General features: G+C 37.9%; 1 protein-coding gene across 1 annotated transcript in view; it reads left to right on the forward strand.

The window, feature by feature from the left end:
• LOC134531231 (protein glass) overlaps positions 1-25076 on the forward strand; it is a 663482-nt gene that overhangs the window by 246590 nt on the left and 391816 nt on the right. The window contains exon 4 of the mRNA XM_063366906.1: positions 10183-10359. Within this exon, the coding sequence (XP_063222976.1) occupies positions 10183-10359 (177 nt within the window). The remainder of the gene's footprint in view (positions 1-10182; positions 10360-25076) is intronic.

Raw genomic sequence — 25076 nt, forward strand, 5'->3', positions numbered from 1 at the left:
AGGAGTTGTTGTAGTTCGGAGAGCTGATTTCGTGCCCCAACAAAGTTGGTGCCACAATCGCTGTAGATGTCCGAGGAACGTCCTCGACGTGCAATGAAATGTTTATAGGCAGCCAAAAACACATCTGTCGATAAGTCCGAGGCTAGCTCGATATGTACTGCCTTTGTTGCGCAACAGACAAACACGCATAGATATGCTTTCAGCACAGCAGCCTTGCGAAGACGGGCCATCTTAATCAAGAATGGACCAGCGTAATCAACCCCCGACCTTGAGAACGGTTTTACCTGCTGAACCCGCATAGCTGGAAGGTTTCCCATCAGCGGAGCAACTGATGATGGAGATGCACGAAAACAACGCACACAACGGTGCACAAGGTTGGTGATTGCACGCTTGCCCCCATAATCCAGAACTTCTCCCTGAGAATGGCCTGGAGTGCTTGTATTCCCGGATGTTGATTAACTTCATGGTAATGACCTATGATCAGTCTTGTCAGGGGATTCGATTTAGGAAGAAGGCCTGGGTGCTTCTGCTCAAAGGGCAGATCCGAATGAGACAGTCTGCCGCCCACCCTAATCACTCCCTTGGAGTCAATGAACGGTAGCAATCTACGAAGTTGTGGGGAGGTGATTTGATCCTTCTTCAAGGCAATTAAATCACTTCGATAGCACATGGACTGAACATAACGTATCCAGAACTCTAGGGCAGTGTTTAGATCCTTCGATGACAGCTCTTCTATGGCCCGTCCTTCCAGTGGATGACGACAATTGTTGATAAATCTGAACAAGCAGGCAGTAACACGCAACAGCCTTGTCAACCGACTGAAACGTTCCAATAATGTGTCCAAGTCCCCAGGGGAGATAAAAGTTCCCAATGCCACTACCTTCCTTTCAAGCAGGATTACGTCAGAAGCCTTAATGCACGGAATACCTTCAGGCCACTGGTCCTCAGCCTTCTTCAGCCATGAAGGGCCAGACCACCACAGAGGATGAGATACAATTTGTGCTGGCAGAAGCCCACGGGATCCACAGTCTGCCGGGTTATGTTCAGAACAAACATGCTTCCACCATTCTGGACGAGTTAGCTCTTGAATGTGACTAACCCGGTTTGCCACAAAGGTCTTTAACTCATGTGGAGAAGAGTTTATCCAGGCAAGAGTTACCTGTGAATCAGTCCAGGCAGTAACCGAACTGAAGTGCAGTGTCGCTCCATAGGCATCAATGACATGGTGAAGCAGGCGAGCCAACAAAAGGGCCCCACATAGTTCTAAGCGAGGCAGCGACTGAACGTTGAGTGGTGCTACCTTCGACTTGGCAATCAGCAAGTGTACCAGAACTGTACCATCAGGGTTTTCAATGCGCAAGTACACAACTGCTGCGTAACCAATTTCGGAGCTGTCCGAAAATCCATGCAACTGGTAGGAACCTCCTGCCTGTCCTCGAATCAGTCGGGGAATGGTAACTGATGACAGTTGTGACAGCTGAGTGTTGAAGTTCTTCCAGTTGCTTAGGATGTCATCCGGTGGTTCAGTATCCCAGCCCAGGTTCCGTGCCCACAAGACTTGGATCAGGTGCTTTTCAAACATACTCAGTGGGGTGAGCCACCCAAGAGGATCAAAAATCCTAGCCAGATTTGACAGGATTGTCCTTTTTGTGGCATTGCCAGAACTAGGCTGTATCTTGTAGGAATATGTATCCGACACAGGATTCCATTGCAGACCCAAGACCTTAATGACACAATCGTCCGAATCCAATGAAAATGGTTGTGGGATCTCAATATCCTCCACTGGCAACCAATCCAGAAGAGCTTGGTGGTTGCTCATAAATTTGCGCAGCTTGAAGCCTCCTTTTCCTAGGAGTGTTATAAGCTCCCTCTGAATGGCCAAGGCAGAATCAACCGAATTAGATCCAGTGACAACATCGTCAACGTAGACATCTGTAAGTAAGACCTGTGATGCAGTTGGGAAGTGCTCGGTTTCATCCTGTGCCAATTGTTGAAGTGTACGTAATGCGAGAAACGGTGCTGCAGAGACACCATAGGTTACAGTCTTGAGACGATAATCCTTCACAGGTTCAGAATCATTAAACCTCCAAACAATGTGCTGATAATCCTGATGACGAGTGTGTACACCTATCTGTCTGTACATCTGTTTGATGTCACCAGTGAAGACTACTACATGCAGACGAAAACTCAACAATAGGTCAACTATGTCCCGTTGAAGCCGGGTGCCAGTAAAGAGCGCATCGTTCAGCGAAACACCTGAAGAGCTCTTGGCGGATGCATCAAAAACCACCCTCAGTTTTGTAGTTGAACTTTCAGGTTTAACCACACAGTGATGGGGAATATAATACGACTCTGACGGAATCTGTGACTCTGTTACTTCTTCCATGTGACCACTAGCTACATAATCACTCATAAACTCTGAATACATGGCCTTCAATTTGGGATCAGACTTGAGACGATTTTCAAGACGAAGAAATCTGTTAAGAGCCTGCGGCCTTGACGCACCCAATTTCAGAAGAGGTTGCCGAAAGGGCAGTGATACACTGTAACGCCCATCTCCAGACCTCAGATGAGTTTTACTGAACCATTCCTCACATTTGACATCTTCAGGAGACTTGTGTGTTGTCGCAGGAAACTCCTCTAATTCCCAGAACCTTTTTACTACCTCATCCAAAGGAGGGTGTGTCCACCTGTCCCATCAGTATCCACCCAAGCACAGAGTCCAGAGCTACGGGAGAACCGTCAATTTTGGCCCCAGTAAGGAGTCTAGGAACTAACTCTGCACCAATTAACAGATCAACAGGACCAGGGGTGTCAAATGCAGGGTCGGCAAGTTTCAAATGTGCCACTGCACCACGGACCCTGGCGCTCAGCTTGGCACTTGGCAAATTGGAGGTGATTCTCGAAATTACAAATACATCTACTGCAAACTGGGGGCTCGTGCTACCAACTGGTGCCATAACAATGGAGGCGCATGACTTGGCCACATTCACTGAAGTGTTAGCTAAACCTTGTACTGGTAGATGAGATCTTCTACGAGTAAGCCTCAATCTTTGCAGACAGCTCTCTGTGACGAAGCTAGCTTGGCTGGCAGTATCCAACAGAGCCCTCACGACCATTGGAGTTCCACTTGAATCAAACACGTGTACCTGTGCTGTTGATAATAACACTGTTCTTGCTTCACTTGGTAGAGCGGCAGCAACTGCAACAGTTGCAGGGTTTGGTTCAATGAGTGTGGTTGAAGCATCCTTGCCCGGACCAGGGTTGATGGCTGTCTGTTGCTCGAAGTGAAACAGAGACTGATGCCTGGATCCACAATAACGACACGATGATGATGAACAATCCTTGGATGCGTGAGATGGTGACAAGCAATTCAGGCATAATTTGTGCTCCTTAGCTATCTTATATCTGTCCTTGGGACTACTCTTGATGAATTTAGGGCACTTAAAAACAACATGGGTACTGTTACAAACGCAACATGATTGTGGAGAGCTGACCAAACTTTTCACAGATTGACGAGCCTGTCTCCAGCTTGGCATTTGGTTCCTTGACTGTGTAGGTCCTGCACCTGGAACATGTGACCGAGAAGCTGTCACAGTTTCCTGGGCCCGACAATGGGTTTCGATAAAGGACAAAAGGTTTTTTACAGTTGGAAGGGCATCGGTTTGAGTAAGCTCCCACTGTGTTTGAAGGACAGAGTCTAACCGCTTGCACAAAATAGGGAGCAAAATCAAGTCCCATTGGTCTACAGGGACATCCAGTGCCCTAAGGGCCAAGAGGTTCTCGTTTACAATGGTTAACAAATTGCGCAGAGCCTTGGGTGAGTCAGACGCAGCCATTGGGGCCTTCAAGAGGGCCTCTACATGGACTGAGACAATTAGCCTCTTATTCTCGTAGCGGCCAACAAGAAGCTTCCACGCGACCTCGTAATTCGCTTCAGAGATCGGCAGAGATTGCACCATTCCAAGTGGTTCCCCATTAAGGGCGGTCTTGAGGTAGGCCAGTTTTTCCACTGATGATATATCAGCATTGTTGGCTACCAGGGTGATAAATAAATTAGAGGAATTAGCCCACTGATGAGGGCTCCCATCAAACTTGGGAAGAGAGATTTTTGGAAGAGCCACACGAGATTTGCTCACCTGAGTAGTGGGTGTGCCTGGTGATACTACCTTGACCTCCTCAATGGCTTCCAATGTTGACATCACTTCGAAATATTTTTCTTTAAAGTCAGCCAAGCGTGCGGTGTGCGCCTCAGCATCGAATCCATCTTCGGTCGTTGCGGTTGTTTCAACGATGACGAAGTCCGTTTCGAACCTTTCTCGGACGCAGTGAAGGTCGCGCGCTGTGGCGCGAAACAAATTTATTTTTTAACTATCACTGGGAACCATCTGCGCGAGATCAAAGGCTCGCTTAATACGACCTTCAGCAAGACGGATGCGCACCAGCGCCGACTGCCCTTCAGCCATGGTGATTGACTACCAAAGGGTTCAACGATCGTTTTCAAATGAAACGGAAGACATAACCTCAACCTAGAGGTTAGAGTCGTCGAACGAACTAGTTAAAACGTTTCAACCACAGCCGAGACACTGATCGCTGCTCCCGCCAACCAAATAACGAGCACTTCAGAGTCACAAACTGTTAGTCAATGTGCGAGAATTCACTTCACACGAGGCTAACAACGCCGCGATAACACGAACGAAAATTACACAAAAAAAAACGAACGAAAATACCGGAACTAGATCCGGCCCGGAGGACCAAAAATGTTCATTAATGGACTATAAAACAGCGAATTGCACAAAACTATTTAATTTGGCGACCGATGTCGCCAGATAGCAAGAGTACCCGATAGCACCACTTACCACCATGCCTTTGTAGAACAACTGACTTCCGGAGGAAGCAGGGCAGCCAACTCACAGCAGCCAACTCACAGCAGCCAAGTAGCAGCGCCACTATCGCCAGCAGCGCGGCGCGCGAGATTCAAAACTCAAGTGTGTTGACCAATGCCAACAATGTTTATAATGTCCAAGGTCTATTTACACGGAAACTATACAATATACATAACACAGTTATGTCACTTTTGCTTTTTGTAAAAACACAATTTCGTAAACTGTTTCAATTGTTTGACGATCGTGTTTAATCTCAAAACATGTCAAAAATAACCGTCTGGTGCAGAATTCAAAAAAAGAGCTAAAGAACGAGAAAAAGAAGCTCGCCAGTCTTCGTCCTTTTTTTTTTTATTTTGGCTTAATGTCAAAGACGTTAATGAAGAAGGTACGTTATCAACTTACTTGAAAAAAATAAGGTAACAATTTTTTTTTAAATGTTACTTTCTTATTTTGTTTTTTGTAATAGTAAAGTATTGCATTAGAACTTAAAAAGGGCCACCGTTAGATCTAATACATAATTTTAAACAACATTTTTTTAAGTCCGTACGCAAACAAAGGTCATTAGTGCATTGCTGCGCATGTCTGTCTATCTGCCTATTTGCCGGTAATATATGTTTAATTCAACGCTTTGTAAAGTAAAATTATGTATTATTAAACTTAATATTTATGTGTATACAATTATTGTACTATTTTGTAGGTTTTTAGGTAATTAATAATAACATCCTTGGAAAAGCGGTAAATTAAATATTTTTTAATCATATTTCTTTAAATCAATGATTTAGCAGACTGCATTTTGAGAAAGCAAGGTTCACTATAAAAACTCAAAAATACTGAATGGATTAGCAAAAATCTTAAGATACCAGTTCGGTAGCCAGGATATAAAAATATGTTTATGGAAATTGGATCAAATAGACCTTTTAAATAAAAATTATAAAAATAAGCCCTTTCGGCACAGCCTACAGGCGTAGCTATGTAGATTTCGAAGTAATACATAATTATTTACTCTGGAAGTATTTTGAAGACTCCTATAAACTTCCGGAACATTTTAATTACTTAATGTACTTAAATTATTTGTGTTCTCCAACATTACGAAATGATCGATTGAATATTTGTTCATTTCAAACTCAATGTATCCAGCATTAAAGAGCATAGAATGTGTTTCATAATATGTGTCAGCTAAGGTAGGTAATTATTTAATTTTTTTTACCTTCTAACACTTTTATTTTTCATTCCTTGCACTAGAAACGTGGTCATATAAAAATTTTCTTTGCAACAACGATTATGATAATATTAAGACGGTTTAAAATAACTTCGAACAAATTTGATACTTACTAAGTATGTTTTGATTTTTTTTAAATTTCCAAACCTGAGTATGCGGTAGAAATTCGCTTCATCAAAAATTTTTACAGCAAAAGTATTCGATGAAGATAAGAATTAATAAATAAATTATTACGGATTCGATACTATATAGGTATATTTAAAAAATATAATGCCTCTTTTTTTCATTTCAAACCATGTTACTTGCATTAATACTTGGTCTGATAAAAAATTATTTTAATAATAGTTTTAAACAATATTTAGAAAATAAAAAAAAGAATGGATTTGTAGTGTACATGGTTGAAAAATATTATTTATTTTCTTACTCCAACCCCTAGTTTTTTCAACTCCTTGCAATATTGCTTTGAATCATCAAAAAAATTTTAATACAAATGTTTTAGATGAAAATTATGATTTTCAAACACTTTGTACTGATTTAATAGTGTGCCTTCTAAGGAGTAATAATTTTTTTCTTTAAACCCCTGTTATTTTCCGCCCCTTGTAGTAATGGCTGGGCATATAAAAAATAAATTAAGACGAAGCTTGTAGAAATATTGTTAGGTTTTACAAAAAAAGTAATGAATTTAATAGTGTTAATGGTACAAATTTTATTTTATTTTTTAATTTCACCCCTATTTTTCAACCCTTTGCAGCAATGATTAGTCTTCTAAAAATTGTTTCAGACAAAGAGTATAGGATTTACCAGCTCAAATTGGAATTTCAAAACAGTATAGCAGTAGCTTACACATAAATCACATATCTAGACTTACTCATTGATCAAACAAGTCTAATGACTTTGGTTTTCTTTTGTAGGTGGTAGCAGTAGCATTAAAGATCCTGAAGAACATTCAATTCAAGAGTAATGTGTAACTGGAACAGAGAGTGAGCGGGCAAGAACCCATCAAAAGAACTTCAAATTCTAGTAACACAAGTCATCAATGAAGATGAGTTCCAACCATGCACTGTATCTGAGCAGCATTTTACGACAACTGTTGGAATATCAAAGGCATTTTTTTCGGATTCTACAATTCCAGCAAAGGACCTCGTCCAGGGTGAGCCTGCTATTCGTTTTGTTTTCAGAGACCCCGGAAAGAGGCCTGCAGCCTTTTCGGATACAGAAAGATGCTTTATAGTATCAGGATTATTGAACGAGGGGAAGGTAGAGCCTGATCTAAGCAACACCTCAAGAGATGGAAGAAATTTAACTAAAGACTGGTTCACCAAAACATTGGATGGTGGTCGAAAGGTACGCCGAACATGGCTAACATACAGTCAATCAAAAAATGCCTTGTTTTGTGTACCATGCACACTTTTATCCTACATGTTCTCTGAACAAAAAGTATCTGTTTTGGCCAAGGAGGAAGGTTTCACTCAGTGGATAAAGTTGAGTTAAAGAATTCCTGAGCTTGAAAATTCACTTAACCACAAAAAGTGTTTTTGCTTGTGGAAAACATTGGAATTATCCTTAAATAAATGCTCTGGTATTGATAAAGAGCTGCAGGATCAAATAGCACAGGAGGAAACACACTGGAGAGGAGTTTTGTATGTAATAATTTATGTTATTATACATTTAGCAAAACAAGGTAGTCCATTAAGAGGTTCTGATGAATCCCTAGACTTTGGTGATCCTAGATGTGGCAAGTTTTTAAACACAATAGAGCTGGTATCACATTATCATCCCCAACTGAGAGAGCACATTCTCCGCCATAAAAAGGGCCAGGTCAGCTACTTTTCTCCTTATATCCAAAATGAATTTTTAGAAATTATCGCTGGAAAAATAAGAGAGCTTATATTTAATGACATCAAAGCTTCGAAGTACTTTTCCATTATGTTTGACTGCACGCCCGATCTAAGCCATTTTGAACAAATGTCTGAATTTCATCGTTACGTGAAGATCACCGAAAATGGCTCTGAGATAGTGGAAAGTTTTCTTGATTTCATAATAGTAAGAGAAAAAACTGGATCGGCTCTTTCAGAAGAGATTTTAGAAAAACTCAGAAATGATAGATTAGATATTAAGAACTGCGGAGGGCAGTCATATGTGAATGGGTCAAACATGGCTGGTGTGTACAAAGAAGTTCAATCACGAATCAAAGAAGTAAATAGTTTGGCATATTTTGTGCCATGTTCAGCACATTCGCTAAATTTAGTTGGGGCGAATGCTGCTAGCTTATCACCAGAGGTAGAGTCCTAGCTTGGCCAACTTAATTGTCTCTACAATATCTTTGCTTCCTCCACCAAAAGATGGGAGGTTCTAGTGCAACATGTTCCCTTTTCTCTCAAACTGCAGACCAGATGGTCGACTAAGAGATAAGCTGTAGCTCTAATATATAAGCATCTAGACAAGATTATAGATGCTTTGAATGATCTCGTGACCAGCCCAATAGCAACAGCTGAAACAAAAACAGAAGCAACTTATTTTCTAAGATATGTCAGAAAGTTTGAATTCATTGTCTTCTCCTGTTTTTGGTATAGGGAACTATGCCGTATTGATATCGTCAACAAATTATTACAAAGAGATAACATCACTATCGATTTATCAGCAAAACATATTAACCGACTGATATCAGAATTAGGATCAGAAAGGTTAAATAGTTCCACAAACACAATCAGAGAAGCAAAAGAAATAGCAGAAAAGCTTAACCTAGATCCTCATTTCAAACAAGTAAGGGGAAGAAAGAAAAAGCGGTCGGTTGATGAAAAGGGTGAAGATGAAAGCTATGAATTTTCAGAAGAAGAAAAGTTCAGACTGTTGATTATACAAATAATAGATCAGATTCTGAATGAACTGAGACAAAGGTTTCAAGCTATTCAAAACATGAATAGTTTATTTGGTTTCCTCAATGGAGCTCTGTTTGAAACACTAAATGGAGAAGAATTGATGAAACAGGCACTTGATTTAGCTACCACATTAAAAATAAGACTTAAACAGGGACGAGCTGGCGATAGAAGTTGAAAGTTTTAAGTATCATGCCTTGGATTTAAGCCCTAATATGAAAACAGCTTCACCAGCAGATCATCTGCCATTAATATATAAGAATGGGCTTGAAGACGCATACCCCAACATAACGACATTTGCAGCCAAAAGAGCCCGTAAAGTTAAGTTTAAGTTCAAGCTTTCTGTGTGTGAATTAATTTTTTTTTATCACAATTAGCTAGTAGATTAAGATATTGTGTCAAATGTATAATTATGATTCTCAAGATAACAACTTGAGTGAAATCTTTTATTCCTAATATTAACCCTATTTATCATAATCAAACATCCTGTTTTTTTTTTGTCGATTCAGTCAACACATATTGTTCTGTCATTTGATGATAAACTTTTCATTTCATTTGCAGCATTTATGTAAATATTGTGAAAGTATATATCAAACATGCTACTCTTATATTACATGTCAATTAAGTAGCTTAGACATAAGTGGGTATTTTATTTTGTAGTAAAAATTAAATTTTTGTAAATAAATACATGTCGTTTATATAATTAAGTAATAAAACATATTTGTAATTGTGGAATTCATATGTAGTGGTAATATGATGACATGTTGTCGGTAAATTTTTTTTGTTGTTTTGGGGAAAAATTAAAGGGGGTGGGGGCACCAATATGAGATGTTGCCCCGGATGGAAAAATGTCTAGTTACGTCCCTGAGTGCGCAGTACCTGGAGAAGTAATTTTTGTCATGCCGATTTGCAGCGTCCTGTTATATGCTCCAGATGGGTAACCTGGTGGCTGGTATGGCTCGAAAAACCCAGAGATGTGCGTTTTCCAGCATGCCAACTTGCATAGGCCCACTCTGTCTTCAGATAGTGTTGCATGGTGGTATGGCATGAAGTACCCACAATGGGTGTGATTGCATACCAACTTGCAGTGCTGGTATGACACACAATACCTAGAGTGGGGTTTATATGTCGGACAACATGCTGGAGCATTTTTCTGTTCTCATTTTGGTTACCAATTTGCTGGGTCTTTCTCTGTTCCCAGATGGTGTCTCCTGGTGGCGGATACAGCGCGCATTACCCAGAACAAAGCTTTTTTGGCACTCCACAGCCCCAGCATAATGTGTTCCCCAGCATGAGCGTCAATGTGTCCATGAATATGACGATGCATGGCTACCCCACCTCAATGGACAACCTGCAGCACCAGATGACCTGCCCTCAGGTATGCTCTCTTCTTTACTAAAAACACTTATCTCTTTCTCAGAAACACATTACTCTTCCACAGCCACACTTTAATCTTCCTCTGTGACACTTTCCTCTACCCCAGTATCACTCTCATCTTTCCCAGTACACTCTTAACTCCCCAGGTATACTAATCTCATCCACCTCAGGTACACTACACGTTCATATTTCCTTGATACACTACACTGTCGTCTCCCACAGGTACAGAACATTCTCCTCTCCCTCAGGAAAAATATCGTCTTCTCAATGTACACTCAACTCTCCCCCAGGTATTGTCCTCTCCTCCAGATACAATCTCATCTCCCTTAGTTGCACTATCCTCTCCCACAGGTACACCCTCATTTCCCCAAATACACTATTCTCTTTCACAGGTAAGCACTATTCTCCCCTAAATACACTCTCTTTTTCTCCGGGTACACTACCGCCTCCCTAGTGTACACTAAATTCTCCCGAAGTAAACTCTACTCTCCCTTAGATACACTTTCCTCACACTTAGGTACATTCACCTCTCCCCAGATACAATCGCTTTTCCCCCAGGTACACTCGCTTGTCCCCCAGGTACACTCTCCTTCGCCGCAGGTACACTCATTTCACCCAGGTACAATCTCCTTTCTCCCAGGTACACTCTCCTCTCCCCCAGTTACACACTCCTCTCCTAAGCACACTCAACTCTTCACCAAGTGCAATCTACTATTTGCCAAGTACACTTCTCTCTCTAACATGTACACTCCCCTTATTTCCTAATACACTCCCCTCTCAAACAAGTACACACTCATGTGTACTAAATACACTTCCCTCTCCCTAAATATGCTCATATCTTCCCCATGTATTTTCAATTTTCCCGAGAACTCTCTTTTCTCCCCCAGAAACGTTTTTTTAAATACAATTGCCTCATGACCATGTACACTACGTCCTGCTCTGGTACATTTTAATCTCCCCCAAACCAATTCTTTTTTCCTTTCTTCTTAGTACACTCTTCCCTAACCCATTTATACGTCTCTTTATCCCAGGTACAGTTCCTCGCCTCTATGTACTCTCCCCTATCGCCCTGGTACATGTTTTCTCTCTTATGTATACTCCAGTAGTATATAATACTAGGTCCGACTACAGGGTTCAGGGTGTGGTTTGAAGATTGTCAACGACATCTTGGATTGTGAAGTATTATCTGCTTTATTGTATGACCTTGATCTTTGACATTGACTTTCAAAATCTACTAAAAATTGCCAAGAATTACTCAAATTTCCTCAAAATTTGCTATAAATTCGCCAAAATCCACCAAAATGTTAAGTTATTTGAAAAAAAAAAATCCACCTAGAAACATGAAAAAAAAATAAAATTTCATAATTTTGGAAGGAAAAATTTCCATTTTGAGGGAAAATTTCCTGTTTTAGTCCTCAAATGTTCCAGTGGCTCTAAATGTCCTCAACTTGGCTTAAGAATCCTAAAGGAACGACGCTCTAAGGCTTACAATAATTGTAAGCTGTACAATAATTCCAATTATTGGAATGATATGGCCACCATTGTGAATTGTGTCATCACTGTAACAATTTTTTGGTCGCCATCTTAAAAATACGTAATTATTATCCGATTTCAATGTGAAAATTTTTAAAATTACTAGACATACATTAATAAAAATTTTAATTTAAAAATTTTTGCCATTTTGAAATTATGAGGTACTGATGCCACTTTGAAAATCCGTAATTATTATCCAATAAACTATACAAAATTTCGTAAACATACGATTATTTTAATACATTTTTGGTAAAAAATTTATTATATAATGCACTTACATTATACAGTCCTTGGTTCGAACCCAGTGAGAGCAAAACAAAAAAATAAGGTGACAGACCCTTCTTCCATGGAAGCCACCGACTCTGACTTCCCATCACTAATAATTCCAAGAGTCCGCCATTTTGGATTATGAAATAACAGCCGACATCTTGTTTTCATCTGCTGGAGGCTGCCATCTTGTTTTCGTCTGCTGGAGGCTGCCATCTGGTTTTTGTATGCTAGACTGTGCTACTCTCATATTAATTTAATTTTCTCTCGCTAGAGTGCAGTTATTATTTATTAGCAGAGCGCCCGCCATTTTGTCAGCCGTCTTGGAAATTTGTAATTATTAAGCTATAAATTCGGGAATAATTCTAGAAATCAATTTTAAAATCTGCAATTTTTATACTGATTAATTCGAACTATTTATGTCTTTGTTTCGATTCTTGATAAAGGGGAAAAAAATTTAAATGTTACGTAAATATTTTTAATTTTAATTAATATAGCAGTACGTCCTAAAATAAGCTTAGGTTCCTAGTCTACCAGCCTCCTCAAGCCATTGATGACATATTAGTCACCATATTGGAAACTCGTAATAATTAACCTGGAAATTTGGAAAAAATCTAAAATTTATTTTAAAAAAATCGTCTATTAATGTAAGATTGACTTGACAGATTTCCGTCCTTATTTTGATTCTCGGCCAGTGATAAGATTAACTAAAGCTTGAATGAAATAAATTTTAATTTCTGTTTCCCATTACATTCACTCTACGAAAAACGAATATATATAAGATACCTGTCCGGCAAAATAAATACTTTGTCGCTGTGCCTAACATGGAAGTATTTTTTTTTCTGTACTTTGAATATGTTCCAACCAGGTATTTTTCCATGTTAGGCGTATAGACCAAGCGTCTCCAAACAAAGAGTAATATTACGATGATATTGTACGAAAATTTTTATCAGGCCATGTCCAATGTCGGGTGTTTAGACCAGGCATTTCCAAACCATGAGACCAATCATGTCCTGAGTACAGTCTTAACGATCCACAATCAATGAAAAGGAAGCACATTTGGAAGCACAATAAATGAAAAGGAAGTACATTTGGAAGCACAATCAAAAAAGGAAGCACAATCGGAAGCACAATCAATGTAAAGAAAGCACATTCGGAAGCACAATCAATAAAGTAAGCATAATTGGAAGCACAATCAACGAAAAGGAAACACATTTTGAACCACAATCAAATAAAGGAAGCTGTGTTACTAGAACGCCGTATGCGTTAGAAATCCAATTACAAGAAATAAAACAATAAATTTTGGAAATTGATTTAATTTTAAATATTATACACATGCAAGTATAAATATTAATTATTATATGTAACGCGTTCCCCTCAGTTCTTTGTGTATGAAGGCTACTTTGCTACTCAGCGGATCAACCAATATGTTAGGTTCTTCTCATGAGATATAATCAGTCTCTTCTGCTATCGCCATCTTTTTGGAGTGCCTGCTAATAATTTAAAATCACTATCGTCCTAATGTTCACCGTCAGCTTGATCAGAATATTTTTTTATCGCGCCGTTTCCATCGTTTCGGTCTCGGGGCTTAATCACAGTTTTCGATCTTGCAAGCTATAGGCGCTTCATCACATTCGTTGGTTTTGTCACCAGCTTCAGAGTCACTGTCGCCATCATAGTAGAAGTCAGCCTCTTCTCCCAGATTACTATAAGAATTCTAAATTGTTGTCGTCGAAGCTTCTTCGTCGTCTTCAATCTTCCTTTTTAAGAGTCCATCATTTTTACAAAGTACGAAGTATCTACCTGAATTCGGCTTGAATGTATTCTCACAATTCGTGGTAATGATACTTCTATTATCTTCAGTATTTAATAAACCATCAAAGTTCTTCAATTTAAGTTCTTTGTCGAGATCAGTAGAGCTATGAACATAATCTCGTTTATGCCAAGGAAAATTATTGACGTAATGCAGAACAGTCTTCTTTAGAATAGTATCTCCAGCGATGTCCTCTTGAAAGTAGGCTTGGTGTTCTTTCGTGTCTTTTTAATCTCTCTCTTCACGTAAACAATTTGCTACAACGAACGCAGTTTATCATTTTGCGTAGCGGATTTTAAAAACAGTCATTCTATTCTTGTTGTGTTTCATTCAATCTCAAGATAAATTCCTTGCTACAGAACTTACAACTGTGATCTTTCGATACAGCTGCAGACATCGAACAGGGATCCGTATTAGTTACTGAGACTAATAGTAGATGTTTATTGATTGTTTTGAATTGGAACCATTACATAAAAAGAATTTTTAACATTTTAACAGCGAGGGTTAATTTATTTCATGCAAGAAACTTGCTGCAAGTGATTCCTATTCCTACCAACTAATGGCATCACGTGTTGTGTTGAGGTAAATATTATTAATTTTTAATGTGAGATGCGGGATGCTCGCTCAAGGTCGCAAGTAATGAAGGCTTGGCTTGACATCAAAGGGAAGGAAGTTTGTCTTGCATGATAGTGCTTTTCAGATATCTCAAAGCATATTATTTGACTTAGTAATGTATGTTTTTTGTTTGAATTCTACCTAATAAAAATACCGTAAGAGTTGTTTTAGTAACATATATTTACTAATTCAACGAGACTCTGAAGAGAATTGTTTGTCTCTGTACAAAAAAAAATACATGCAGAGACTGTTTTCTCAGAAATAACCATAAACACTCGGAGAATATCAGCTGCAGTCTCACCACGTAAAAAAAAAAAAAAATTATTGTTAGAATTAACGAGGACCACACGGAGAAAACCTACGAAATAATTACAGGAATTATCAGGAGCACTCGTTGAAAACTAATGCACCTTTCTTCCTAAATCAAGATCACTGAACAACAACAAAATATTAATATTAAATTAAAAAAATTTCAAAAATAAAAGTAAAATAAAAATTTTTATATGTAAACATATAAATAAAATTTAAAATATTACAAAAACATTCGGCTTGTGCAAGAATTCTTTCCTTCTGAACGAAGAATAACTTCACAAGCTGACGGAAGTTGATATTTGCAAGATTAATAATGGATTGTTTGAATGTCAACCCCGGAGAACTTCACCAGTCGCTTGTAAGTGCAAGTGCTATAAACGGGAGGTCGCTGCTACATTGATACTCTCGGGGTCACTGCAGCACGACCATCGCACTAGCCGAGCCACGTAGAGCTAGTCCTAGCTGCGTCGCCTCGTGAGCACAAACAGCTGTATGGCAGTGAGAGAGAGCACGTATCTTCATTTTTTATTCAATGTATGAGCTAACTATTCCAAATGTCATAAACATCGTTGATTATTTTTTGAGATAATATTTTACTAAAATATATTTTTTATTCTTTTCTCAAACCTTTTTATGTGAAAGTTAAGATAGTGAGGTAAAGTTGTTAGCAGTTGTATGTATATTATAGAGGCACATTATCTTACTTCCCGATAGATAAGGGTATGAAAACTTCATTATTTTTTACTATAAAAACACATTTAAAGTGTTTTTTTGTAATTTCTTAACCTTCAAATTCCTATGAATGAAATAGTCACACGACATGCTCTTTAGGCATTATATTCTTAAGACTTGATATTATTGGATAAAATTTATCATCTTAATTAACCCAAAAAAACCCCATTTCCCCTTCCCCTTTTATGAGTGCCATAATATCGTAGGAATAAGTAATTTTTGTATTTCTTTATATAAAAATATTTTAAAAAATTATGTGGCTTTGGAGTTGTGATATTATATTATCAAAACAAAGCTTAATTTTTCTAACAATTTAAAAGACAAAAAAAAATTTTAAAGGCCCATGAGTTGAAGGATTGTGGGCATCTGATCCAGTTTCTACGGTACAAAAATAATTATGATACAAATTATGGTACATTGATTGCTCACGTTAGTAATATCTTATCAATTATGGTACAAACTTGAAGTTTTTGGCACACCATACCAGGATTATGTTGATCGTCTGCTGTCGGCGGCAATTTTTCATCTGCTGTTCACGGGTGTTTGGTTCCGAAGTTTGCAGGTAGGTGTCATAGTATTTATTTATTTTGTACAAAAATTCTGTGGTGGCTCGGGACCGAACAAGTAATGTTGATCATGTTGGATTGGAAAGGCGGAGGTCTTAGGCTCTAGGATAAAAGATCAACTGAACATTAAAATAAATAACTAAGGAATATATGTTTTCATATACCAAACTATCTTAGGTCAAAGAGCCAATTTAGTACTTGTGACATCTGCTAGTTGTTCACAATCTTTAAATATCAAAAATAATCTGCTTAGGAGTGCCATGTTTAATTCCAGGATTGTTTAGCAGATGGTGCTATCATTAGTAGCAGATGTCGCTGCTAGAGTGCGCTGGGCTTTAGTACTAGTTACTTCTGCTAGGAGAAGGAAATGTCTTAATTTCAAAATTTGTTGCCACGGGGTACCACATTTAAATGTTAAAAAGTATCTGGTAAAGAGAATCCCCGTTGGCCATTTTTAATACTCATGGCATCTGCTATGTGGACTTCCATTTAGCCCTTGCACAGCGCTCATAAGGAATACATTCCTTTATGTGCACAGAGTGCAAAAGAAAATCTTTTAATACACTTTCAACATGCTGTATTGTTTTCAGTAACCAACATTTTAGATGGAAATTTGTAGGTATAGTATTCCTAAGAATTCATTCATTTACATGCATGCCTGCATTAGATGTATACAAGAGACACGTAAGGAAATTATTTATGTTCTGCGCTAACAGAGATAGTTAAATATTAGTTAAATTAAATGTAAATTAGTGCTAGTTTTCCCTCTCTTATCCTTCTGCTTAGAAGTATGCTTATAAGATGTGCCTATTGTGCAAGTTTATGATGTTAAATAAATAATATTTATAATTATGTTTATAAGAAGTATATATAATGCTAGATATTAGTTATTGTGGTATGTGATAATTAAAAATATAATTAATTTGTGATAAATAAAATGTATTAAGTTATTAATAAACAATAGCTAGACATGTGTTTTAAATCACAGATTGCTAGCTTTGGTTTTTTTTAATAATATGTAGATTTTTAAAAAATAAGAGTGTAAAGTAATCTTTATTTCATAGGCATTGTTATATGAACGACATCTTGAAGGAAGCTCTGTGCTTCCATCCTGACGAAACCTGCATGTTACAGAGATGTTATTTTAGTAAAATAAAGATGGTATCACACAAGATGATCCATTTTAAATAAGTATTTGAAATTTCTGTTTTTTTTTAACTTGTAGAAATAAATATATTCTTATTGTGTTCCGATGTATAGTGCATGTTTTGCACATAAGCGATCCATCCTTACAAAACCCGAAACCCGTTAACAGCCCACCACGATACACGTGTTACGCTGCTAGCCCACTGACCCACGAAGCACATCGCTGGTGGTGAAGAGACACATGACGTGGCCGTGTGGCAACCCGCTCCACAAGACTAGCCGCGACCGTGGTGAAGCAAGGAAACAGTTATTGTGGTGCACTGGGGGAGCGGATAAAGAGAGATGTTTAGGAAGTCTGGACACAACTTGGGGCAGCTTCCAATGCTAAAATAATATTCAAAATTAATATTAATCAGCATGCTTTACAACTAAGGCTAGCAGTGCGACAATACTCCGCTATTCAAACAACCAGAACTAATCCATGTCCTTGCCATCCCACGAAGCACTTCCAAAACACATGGGAACCCCCATCACATCGTCAAAGAATTCTATTCACGTAAAAATAATTGTCAGCATATTTTGTAATTGGAATTACTGTGCCAAAAAGCATTCTGTACCTTATGACTGAAGTCCTTGCTTGTTTTTAAGATTTATATATATTTATATATATCCTTTTTATAGTCACTATCTAGTTAAATGATAAACACTAATGGAAATGCACAAGTTAAACTTTCCCATTGTAAAAAAATATATACAGAAAGCGCCAGAACTTCGCAGCAAATGATAAACTGTCTGCCGATGCCAATATAATAGTACCTGCATAATGTTCCCAAAACATACTTATAGCTCCCAAATAAATACAAATTTAAAATGTAGGTATGAGAACAATATTAAAAGTAAATAAAATACTAAAAATGTTTTTAAACTAATACTTACATAGCAAACATGTGAAAATCAGTAATAAAAAACTACAGCTAAAAGGATTTACTGAATAAAAAGACTATATACTCCAATTAATTATAAGAATATTACTACTGATAAAATACACGTTTGAAAAACTCTCTTTCTGTGGCCTTTGAGCTATATAATCAGATGATACATCTGGATGACAAAATATAATATTTATTCCTCAAATAAATACTTGTAAAAGCAAGGTAGGGCAGGGTCTTTAAAAGAAACTGTATTTTTCGTGGCAATTAGGATAATCTTGGCCATAAGGTGGCCATGTTAAACTGTTGGTGCTTCCAACCAATAGGTCAATAACAAAATCTATTTTGCCCCGTCATAACGAAAAGGCGTCATATTTAAGACGTTGACAGCGAAATACGCTTACCTATATCTTACGACTCCTTAATATTGTGATGTTCCATCATAACTTAAGACACCCAAAACTGGCACGTTGCGTCATAAGACAGAAACGTGAAGTTTTTATGCGATAGTTTTTATTAATATAACCTATTTTCTGCAAAAGGGTTTTATAAATACTATTATTTATAAAGTATACTAATCTTGTCACACATTTATGAGAAGTCTATGCTCTAGGATTATTAAATGCATTAAATTTAATCATTTAAATCTTAATTTAACATCAGGTATAAAAATTAGTACCTGGATTTACCGAGCTTTGCTCGGTATTTTTTTTGTTGGTAAATTGTGTTTTTTTTAAAATTATATTTAAATGCGAATTACATAACTGATGAAATGATGAAATATGAATAATATGTTTCGATCTTACCAACATAATAATAAGCTTATTTTCAAAGATCGTTTAGGCATTTTTAAGTGAACACATGACAAAATATCTTATAAATACTATTATGTATCAGGTACACTAATCTTGTCACACATTTACGAAATGTCTATGCTGTAGGATTATTAAATGCATTAAATTATATCATTTAAATGTTAATTTAACATCAGGTATGAAAATAATAGATGTTTATCAATGAGTACATGTCAGTGAATAACCGGGCATTGATATGTTTACATCTCGTGACCTAACCTCGTATTGTGCTTCGCGACCTAGTGATTTCGTCACTGTAGATCCACAAAGTGGGCTTCAAACAAGAGTATCTAAACGATTATTATTGTTTTTGATTAAATATCCTTGTTTTTCCCATTTTCTCTATCCAATTCTACAGATTCTGTGATAAGTGCTGCTTATTTTGCAATGTATCCAGCTTCTTGTAATATATCAGGTATTGAAATTATCTACTTACTTTGTCCATTGTGGGCAATTTATTAATATTACTATATTCCCAAAAACCTATATTTTTTAATGTCAATCTATTGTTTTGTGTAAGAACCCAGTTCCTGTTTGTTATGAAGCGAAATGCAAAACCAGTCCCTTAATAATATCAAATTTTGTGTGGGATGTGTTTTTACATGAATCAATCGTAGCATATTTTTAATAAGCATTAGTAATACCGAGTATATGCCCATAGTGTTTTAATGCAGACTCTGAATTAATATGCTGTTACTATAATTCGGTAGCAGACTGCATTAATTCATTATTGATGTTGATTTTATTGTTTGGTTGAAGAAAAAAAAACACTTCTGTATTCTCAAGACAAACATTTCTGTTAATGTTTTTATTAAGTCTCCACGTACCATCATTCGATAGAGAGCTGTTATTTCTTAATAATATTCCACTTAGCCTAATGATTCATCAGACGCTACCTGCGTCACACCACGATGCTAAGTAGTTCAAACCTGCCTGTCTATTATCATAGTTGGCAATGCTGTATTCTTCATTTGAAAAACTATGTTTCAAACTAGATACCTTACGCTCTTGCTTTATATTTTTTTTTAGCATTTTTTTGCAACATTGTGCTTGGAAAAAAGAACTGTTTCAAGTTCTCAAGAAAAGAACTTACATTCTAAATATATATCTTTATTATAACATTTCATTTGTGCACATATTTTTCGTACAACATTGTTTAGTTTATACACCTTTACAAAAATGACAAAAATGACTGTAAAGGTAGCTGATAGCATAGAGTTTTACATACATACAGATACCAAAACAGTAATTTTTACTCGCACAGCTCAGTACTAGGTGCTAGGTGTTTTCACAGTTCGTTGTGGAGGTTGCGATTGAGTGTAGTGGGAACTGCTAGTTTTGCAGTTCAAGTTGGAGGCATGGTTTAGAGACAATCGATCTGTTAACAGATTTAAGCGTTCACGCCTACGGGACCTGTAGACCACTGTAGTTTGAACCCCTCCCCCCTCTCCAGGTTCTCCTGCGAACACCGCCCCGGGTCTTTAACCTGCCACTAACCCTGGCCAGGCTCGGCCTGCACTCTGGCGTCTCCCGTAGGAACCAGTTCAAGTAGTTATCCTTCAAGCCACCAGAGCGCTGGCTTAGTCCGTCCCATAAGCCTCAATGCTACTACCAGTCGATCTCTACTCAGTTCAGCCACACCTCAGTAGGTCGATCTGACATCAGGCAGTACCACCAACTTCAAGGTATCGAAGTCTGCCTTTCCAAGACAAGCACCTCGGTAATGTTCGTAACCTTTCGGTTCAACAGCCAAAGCCCCCCCCCCCCCCCCCCCCTTATCGCTTTTAATAACGAGTCTCGGCCGTCCCTAACTCACTGCACTGCGCGCCGCGATTCAGGACTGACTGCATGGATCAAAATGTCATCGGGATGCCTGGCCGTTTATATAAAGATGTGATCAGATTAGACAAGGGATGTTTCCCAAAATAGTAGTGTTTAGACATTAGTCATTCCACGTAAATCTATCTTAAGTAGTCAGTAGTATATAATAGGGGCTCCTGCAGGCAGGCTTCAGGCTGTGGATTGTGAGGATTGTGATTGTCGGTGTCCGCCATATTGGATTGTGACATCACGGCGGCCATCTTGGATAAGTGTAACGGGACACAACGTAACGGGACAAAACGTAATGGGACAAGTCGATCACGGCGGCCATCTTGGATCCGCCATTTTGGATGATGTCATTTTGTTTTCTCGAACATTCCAGCATTTTTTTTTCCGCCATTTTGAATTATGACATCACCGTTGCATTTTCCGTTACGTCCGCCATCTTTAACTTTTTTATTTATAATCCGATTTTAACGAAAAAAAATTTAAAATTTATAAGAAAAATAAATTAATAAAATTTTTAAAAAATGTTTATAAAAAACGTACTTTTTAGACATGGAGTTCGGAGTCCTCGGTTCGAACCCGACGGGTGCAAAAAAAATTAAAAATGGCGACAGGCTCCTTCCTCAATGGTGGCTGCAGGCAGACTGACCCCCACCACTTTTTACCATGCTTATATATCATCAGGTAGTATGACGTCATGTCCGCCATCTTGAAAATCCGCAATTTTTATGTTAGAAAATCGGGAAAAATTTCAAAAAATCATTAAAAAAAATTTTTAATCGAATAAATAATAAAAATCTTAAAAACCACTGTTGCAGTTATCGTTACGGTTGCCATCTTGGATTATATAAATGTTGAATATTTCGTTACACCAGCCATATTGGTTGAGTACCATGTCATTCTTACACTTTATGTTATGACCACCATATTGGATCCTATTAATGTTGCAATTATCGTTATGGTCGCCATCTTAAAATTTAGACGCCATTTTGGAAATCCGTAATTTTTATGTTAGAAAATCAAGAAAAATTCCAAAATTCATCAAAAAATTAACTTAATAGAATTCTGATTGATTATATCGATTCCCGTCCTTGGTTCGAAACCGGTGAGGGCAAAAAATAAAAAAAATCAGATCCTTCCTCCACAGAAGCCACCTTCAGACTGACCTACCACCACCAATAACAAGGTATTTACCATCAGCTGGTATGACATTATGTCCGCCATCTTGTCTTTGTCCGCTGGAGGCATCCATCTTGTTTTCGTCTGCTAGAGTGTGCTGGCGACATGTTGATATAATTTTCTGTTCACTATAACTTTAACCTCGTCTGTTGTCCTTGAACTTTGTCATTGACCTTGAACTTTGACCTTGAACTTTGTCCTTGACCTTGAACTTTGTCCTTGACCTTGAACTTTGACCTTGACCTTGAAATTTGAGCTTGAACTTGAAATTTGACTTTGACCTTGACGACCATCATGGATCCGTCATTTTATGTTCAGTACATGCTACCAGGAGCTACCACATGCTAGTGGTCATTGCCGCCATCATGTTTTCGTCTGCTGGAGGACACCATCATGTGTGTACTCGTCTTACCATCATGCTAGTTTTATTCTAACCTGCTACAGTGCAGTAATCATTTATTATTACTGAGGTGCCCGCCATCTTGAAATTTGGGAGCCATCTTGAAATTATGTAATTATTTAGCTAGAAATGCGGGAAAAAATTCCAAAAATCTCCGATGAAATAATTATTAATTTACAAATAAATCGATGGATTCCTGTCCACGGTTCGATTCTTGACCAGTGACAGTTGTAACAAATTATTAAATAAATTTAATATTCTGTTTTCCATTACCTTTCGTGGTGTTTCTTAATAATTCACTCTACGAAAAACTACTCAAGTCAATATACCTGACCAACGAATTAATACAGTGCCGATTATCCTATTATGAAAGTCTAATTTTTCAAATTATGATCTGAATAACCTATAAGCCGTTCATGTAAAAAGCCACACATATAGATCAACTGCCTTCAGTCCATGAGACCGAGTCATGTCATTATCAGACGTATAGGCTAGTAGTAGTATAGGAATGGGGCCCCTGGCACAGGCTTCAGGCTGAGGTGCGAGGTGCCGAGCCACATCTCTGACGTCACGTCCATCGCTGACGTCAGGCTTCAGGCTGAGGTGCGAGGTGCCGTTGTCCGCCATAAAGGATTGTGACGTCACGGGGGCCATATTGGGTGACCGTAATGGGACACAGCGTAACGGGACAAGTAGATCACGTCCGCCATCTTGGATCCGCCATTTTTGATGACGTCATTTTGTTTTCTCGAACATTCCGCCGTTGTGTTATCCGCCATTTTGAATTAGGATGTCACCGTTGCAAATTTTGTTACGGTCGCCATCTTTAACTTTTTTATTTATTATCCGATTTTAATGAAATTTTTTTAAAAAAATATAAAAAAATTAAAATAATAAAATTTTAATAAAATATTAATAAAAAATATACTTTTACGACACGGAGCTCGGAGTCCTCGGTTCGAACCCGACGAGTGCAAAAAAAATTAAAAATAGCGACCGATCCTTCCCCTGTGGTGGATGCAGGCAGACTGACTCCCACCACATGTTTCATAGCATATATATAATCCGGCAGTATGACGTCATGTCCGCCATCTTGAAATTTGGACGCATCTTGAAAATCTTTATTTATTATCCGATTTTAATGAAAAAAATTCCAAAATTCATCAAAAAATTAACGTATTTGAATTCTGTTTGATTATATCGATGTACATCCTTGGTTCGATTCCCGGCGAGAGTAAACGGTCGATCCTTCCTCCATGAAAGCTACCTAGACTGATCTACCACCACCAGTACCAAGGTATATATCATCAACTGGTATGACATCATGTCCGCCATCTTGTCTCTGTCCGCTGGAGACCACCATATTGTTTTCGTCTGCTAGAGTGTTCCGATACCATGTAGTATAATTATCTGGTCACCATACTTTTGTCCTCAACTGTTGACATTGAACATTGACCTTGGCCTTTGACCTTGATCTTGAAATTTGACCTTGACCTTGAACTTTTCCTTGACCTTGAACCTGGACCTTGACCTTGAAATTTGACCTTGACCTTGAAATTTGACCTTGACCTTGAACTTTGACCTCGACCTTGAACTTTGACCTTGACCTTGAAATTTGACTTTGTCCTGGAAATTTGACTTTGTCCTTGTCGACCATCATGGATCCGACATTTTATGTTCAGTACATGCTACCAGGAGCTACCACATGCTGGAGTACGTCATATTGTGTGTGTATCTGTATTATAGAGTAAATTTCCATCTGGATAATTTTATTCTAACCCGCTACAGTGCAGTAATCATTTATTATGGAGGTGCCCCCGCCATCTTGAAATTCGGCCGCCATCTTGAAATCATGTAATAATGTAGCTAGAAAAGCGGGAAAAAATCCAAAATTCATTAAATAAATTAGTAATCCATATAATAATTGATTGGATCGGTTAAGGTCCTTGGTTCGATCCCTGGCCGATACAAAACAACTTTAATTTAAAAAAATACTAAAAAAAGTGTTAGGTTTGAGAAACTAAAAACACCACAAGTTCTTTTAAAAAAAATTTTTATTACATTAATTCAATACACTACTACAAGTACAAAAAAAAACACTGACAAATTACCAAAGCCTTTTGGATTCCTCGATTCAAACAGTCTTCTTATTGTACGGACTAAGCCTTTTACATGACTTTAAATGTCTATCCGATCCGTTCATCACCACAGCCAGAGACGGACTGAAGTTCATAGCACTTATATAGTCTCATTAGCCGGTACAACACATGAGTCAAATCAATAACCATGTTCATTATACATTTCGGAGCATTTTTTATAATGACGATGTAAGCTATCGAGACGTGAAATTAGTTTATTGCACTTATTGCACTGAAATTGTATTCTTTGAACATTATTAGAACAACCGCTTCTTTCATGTCTGCGAGCATTTGAGGTGATAGTAAATGATGCACCACAGTATTTGCACTGATGCGAAGTACGCTCTTCATTAATTGAAGTATTCAATGCTGATGAAACTTCAGCTGATGGTGGAACAGCACATATC

Source organism: Bacillus rossius, chromosome 3, assembly GCF_032445375.1.
Source record: "Bacillus rossius redtenbacheri isolate Brsri chromosome 3, Brsri_v3, whole genome shotgun sequence".
NCBI lineage: Eukaryota > Metazoa > Arthropoda > Insecta > Phasmatodea > Bacillidae > Bacillus > Bacillus rossius.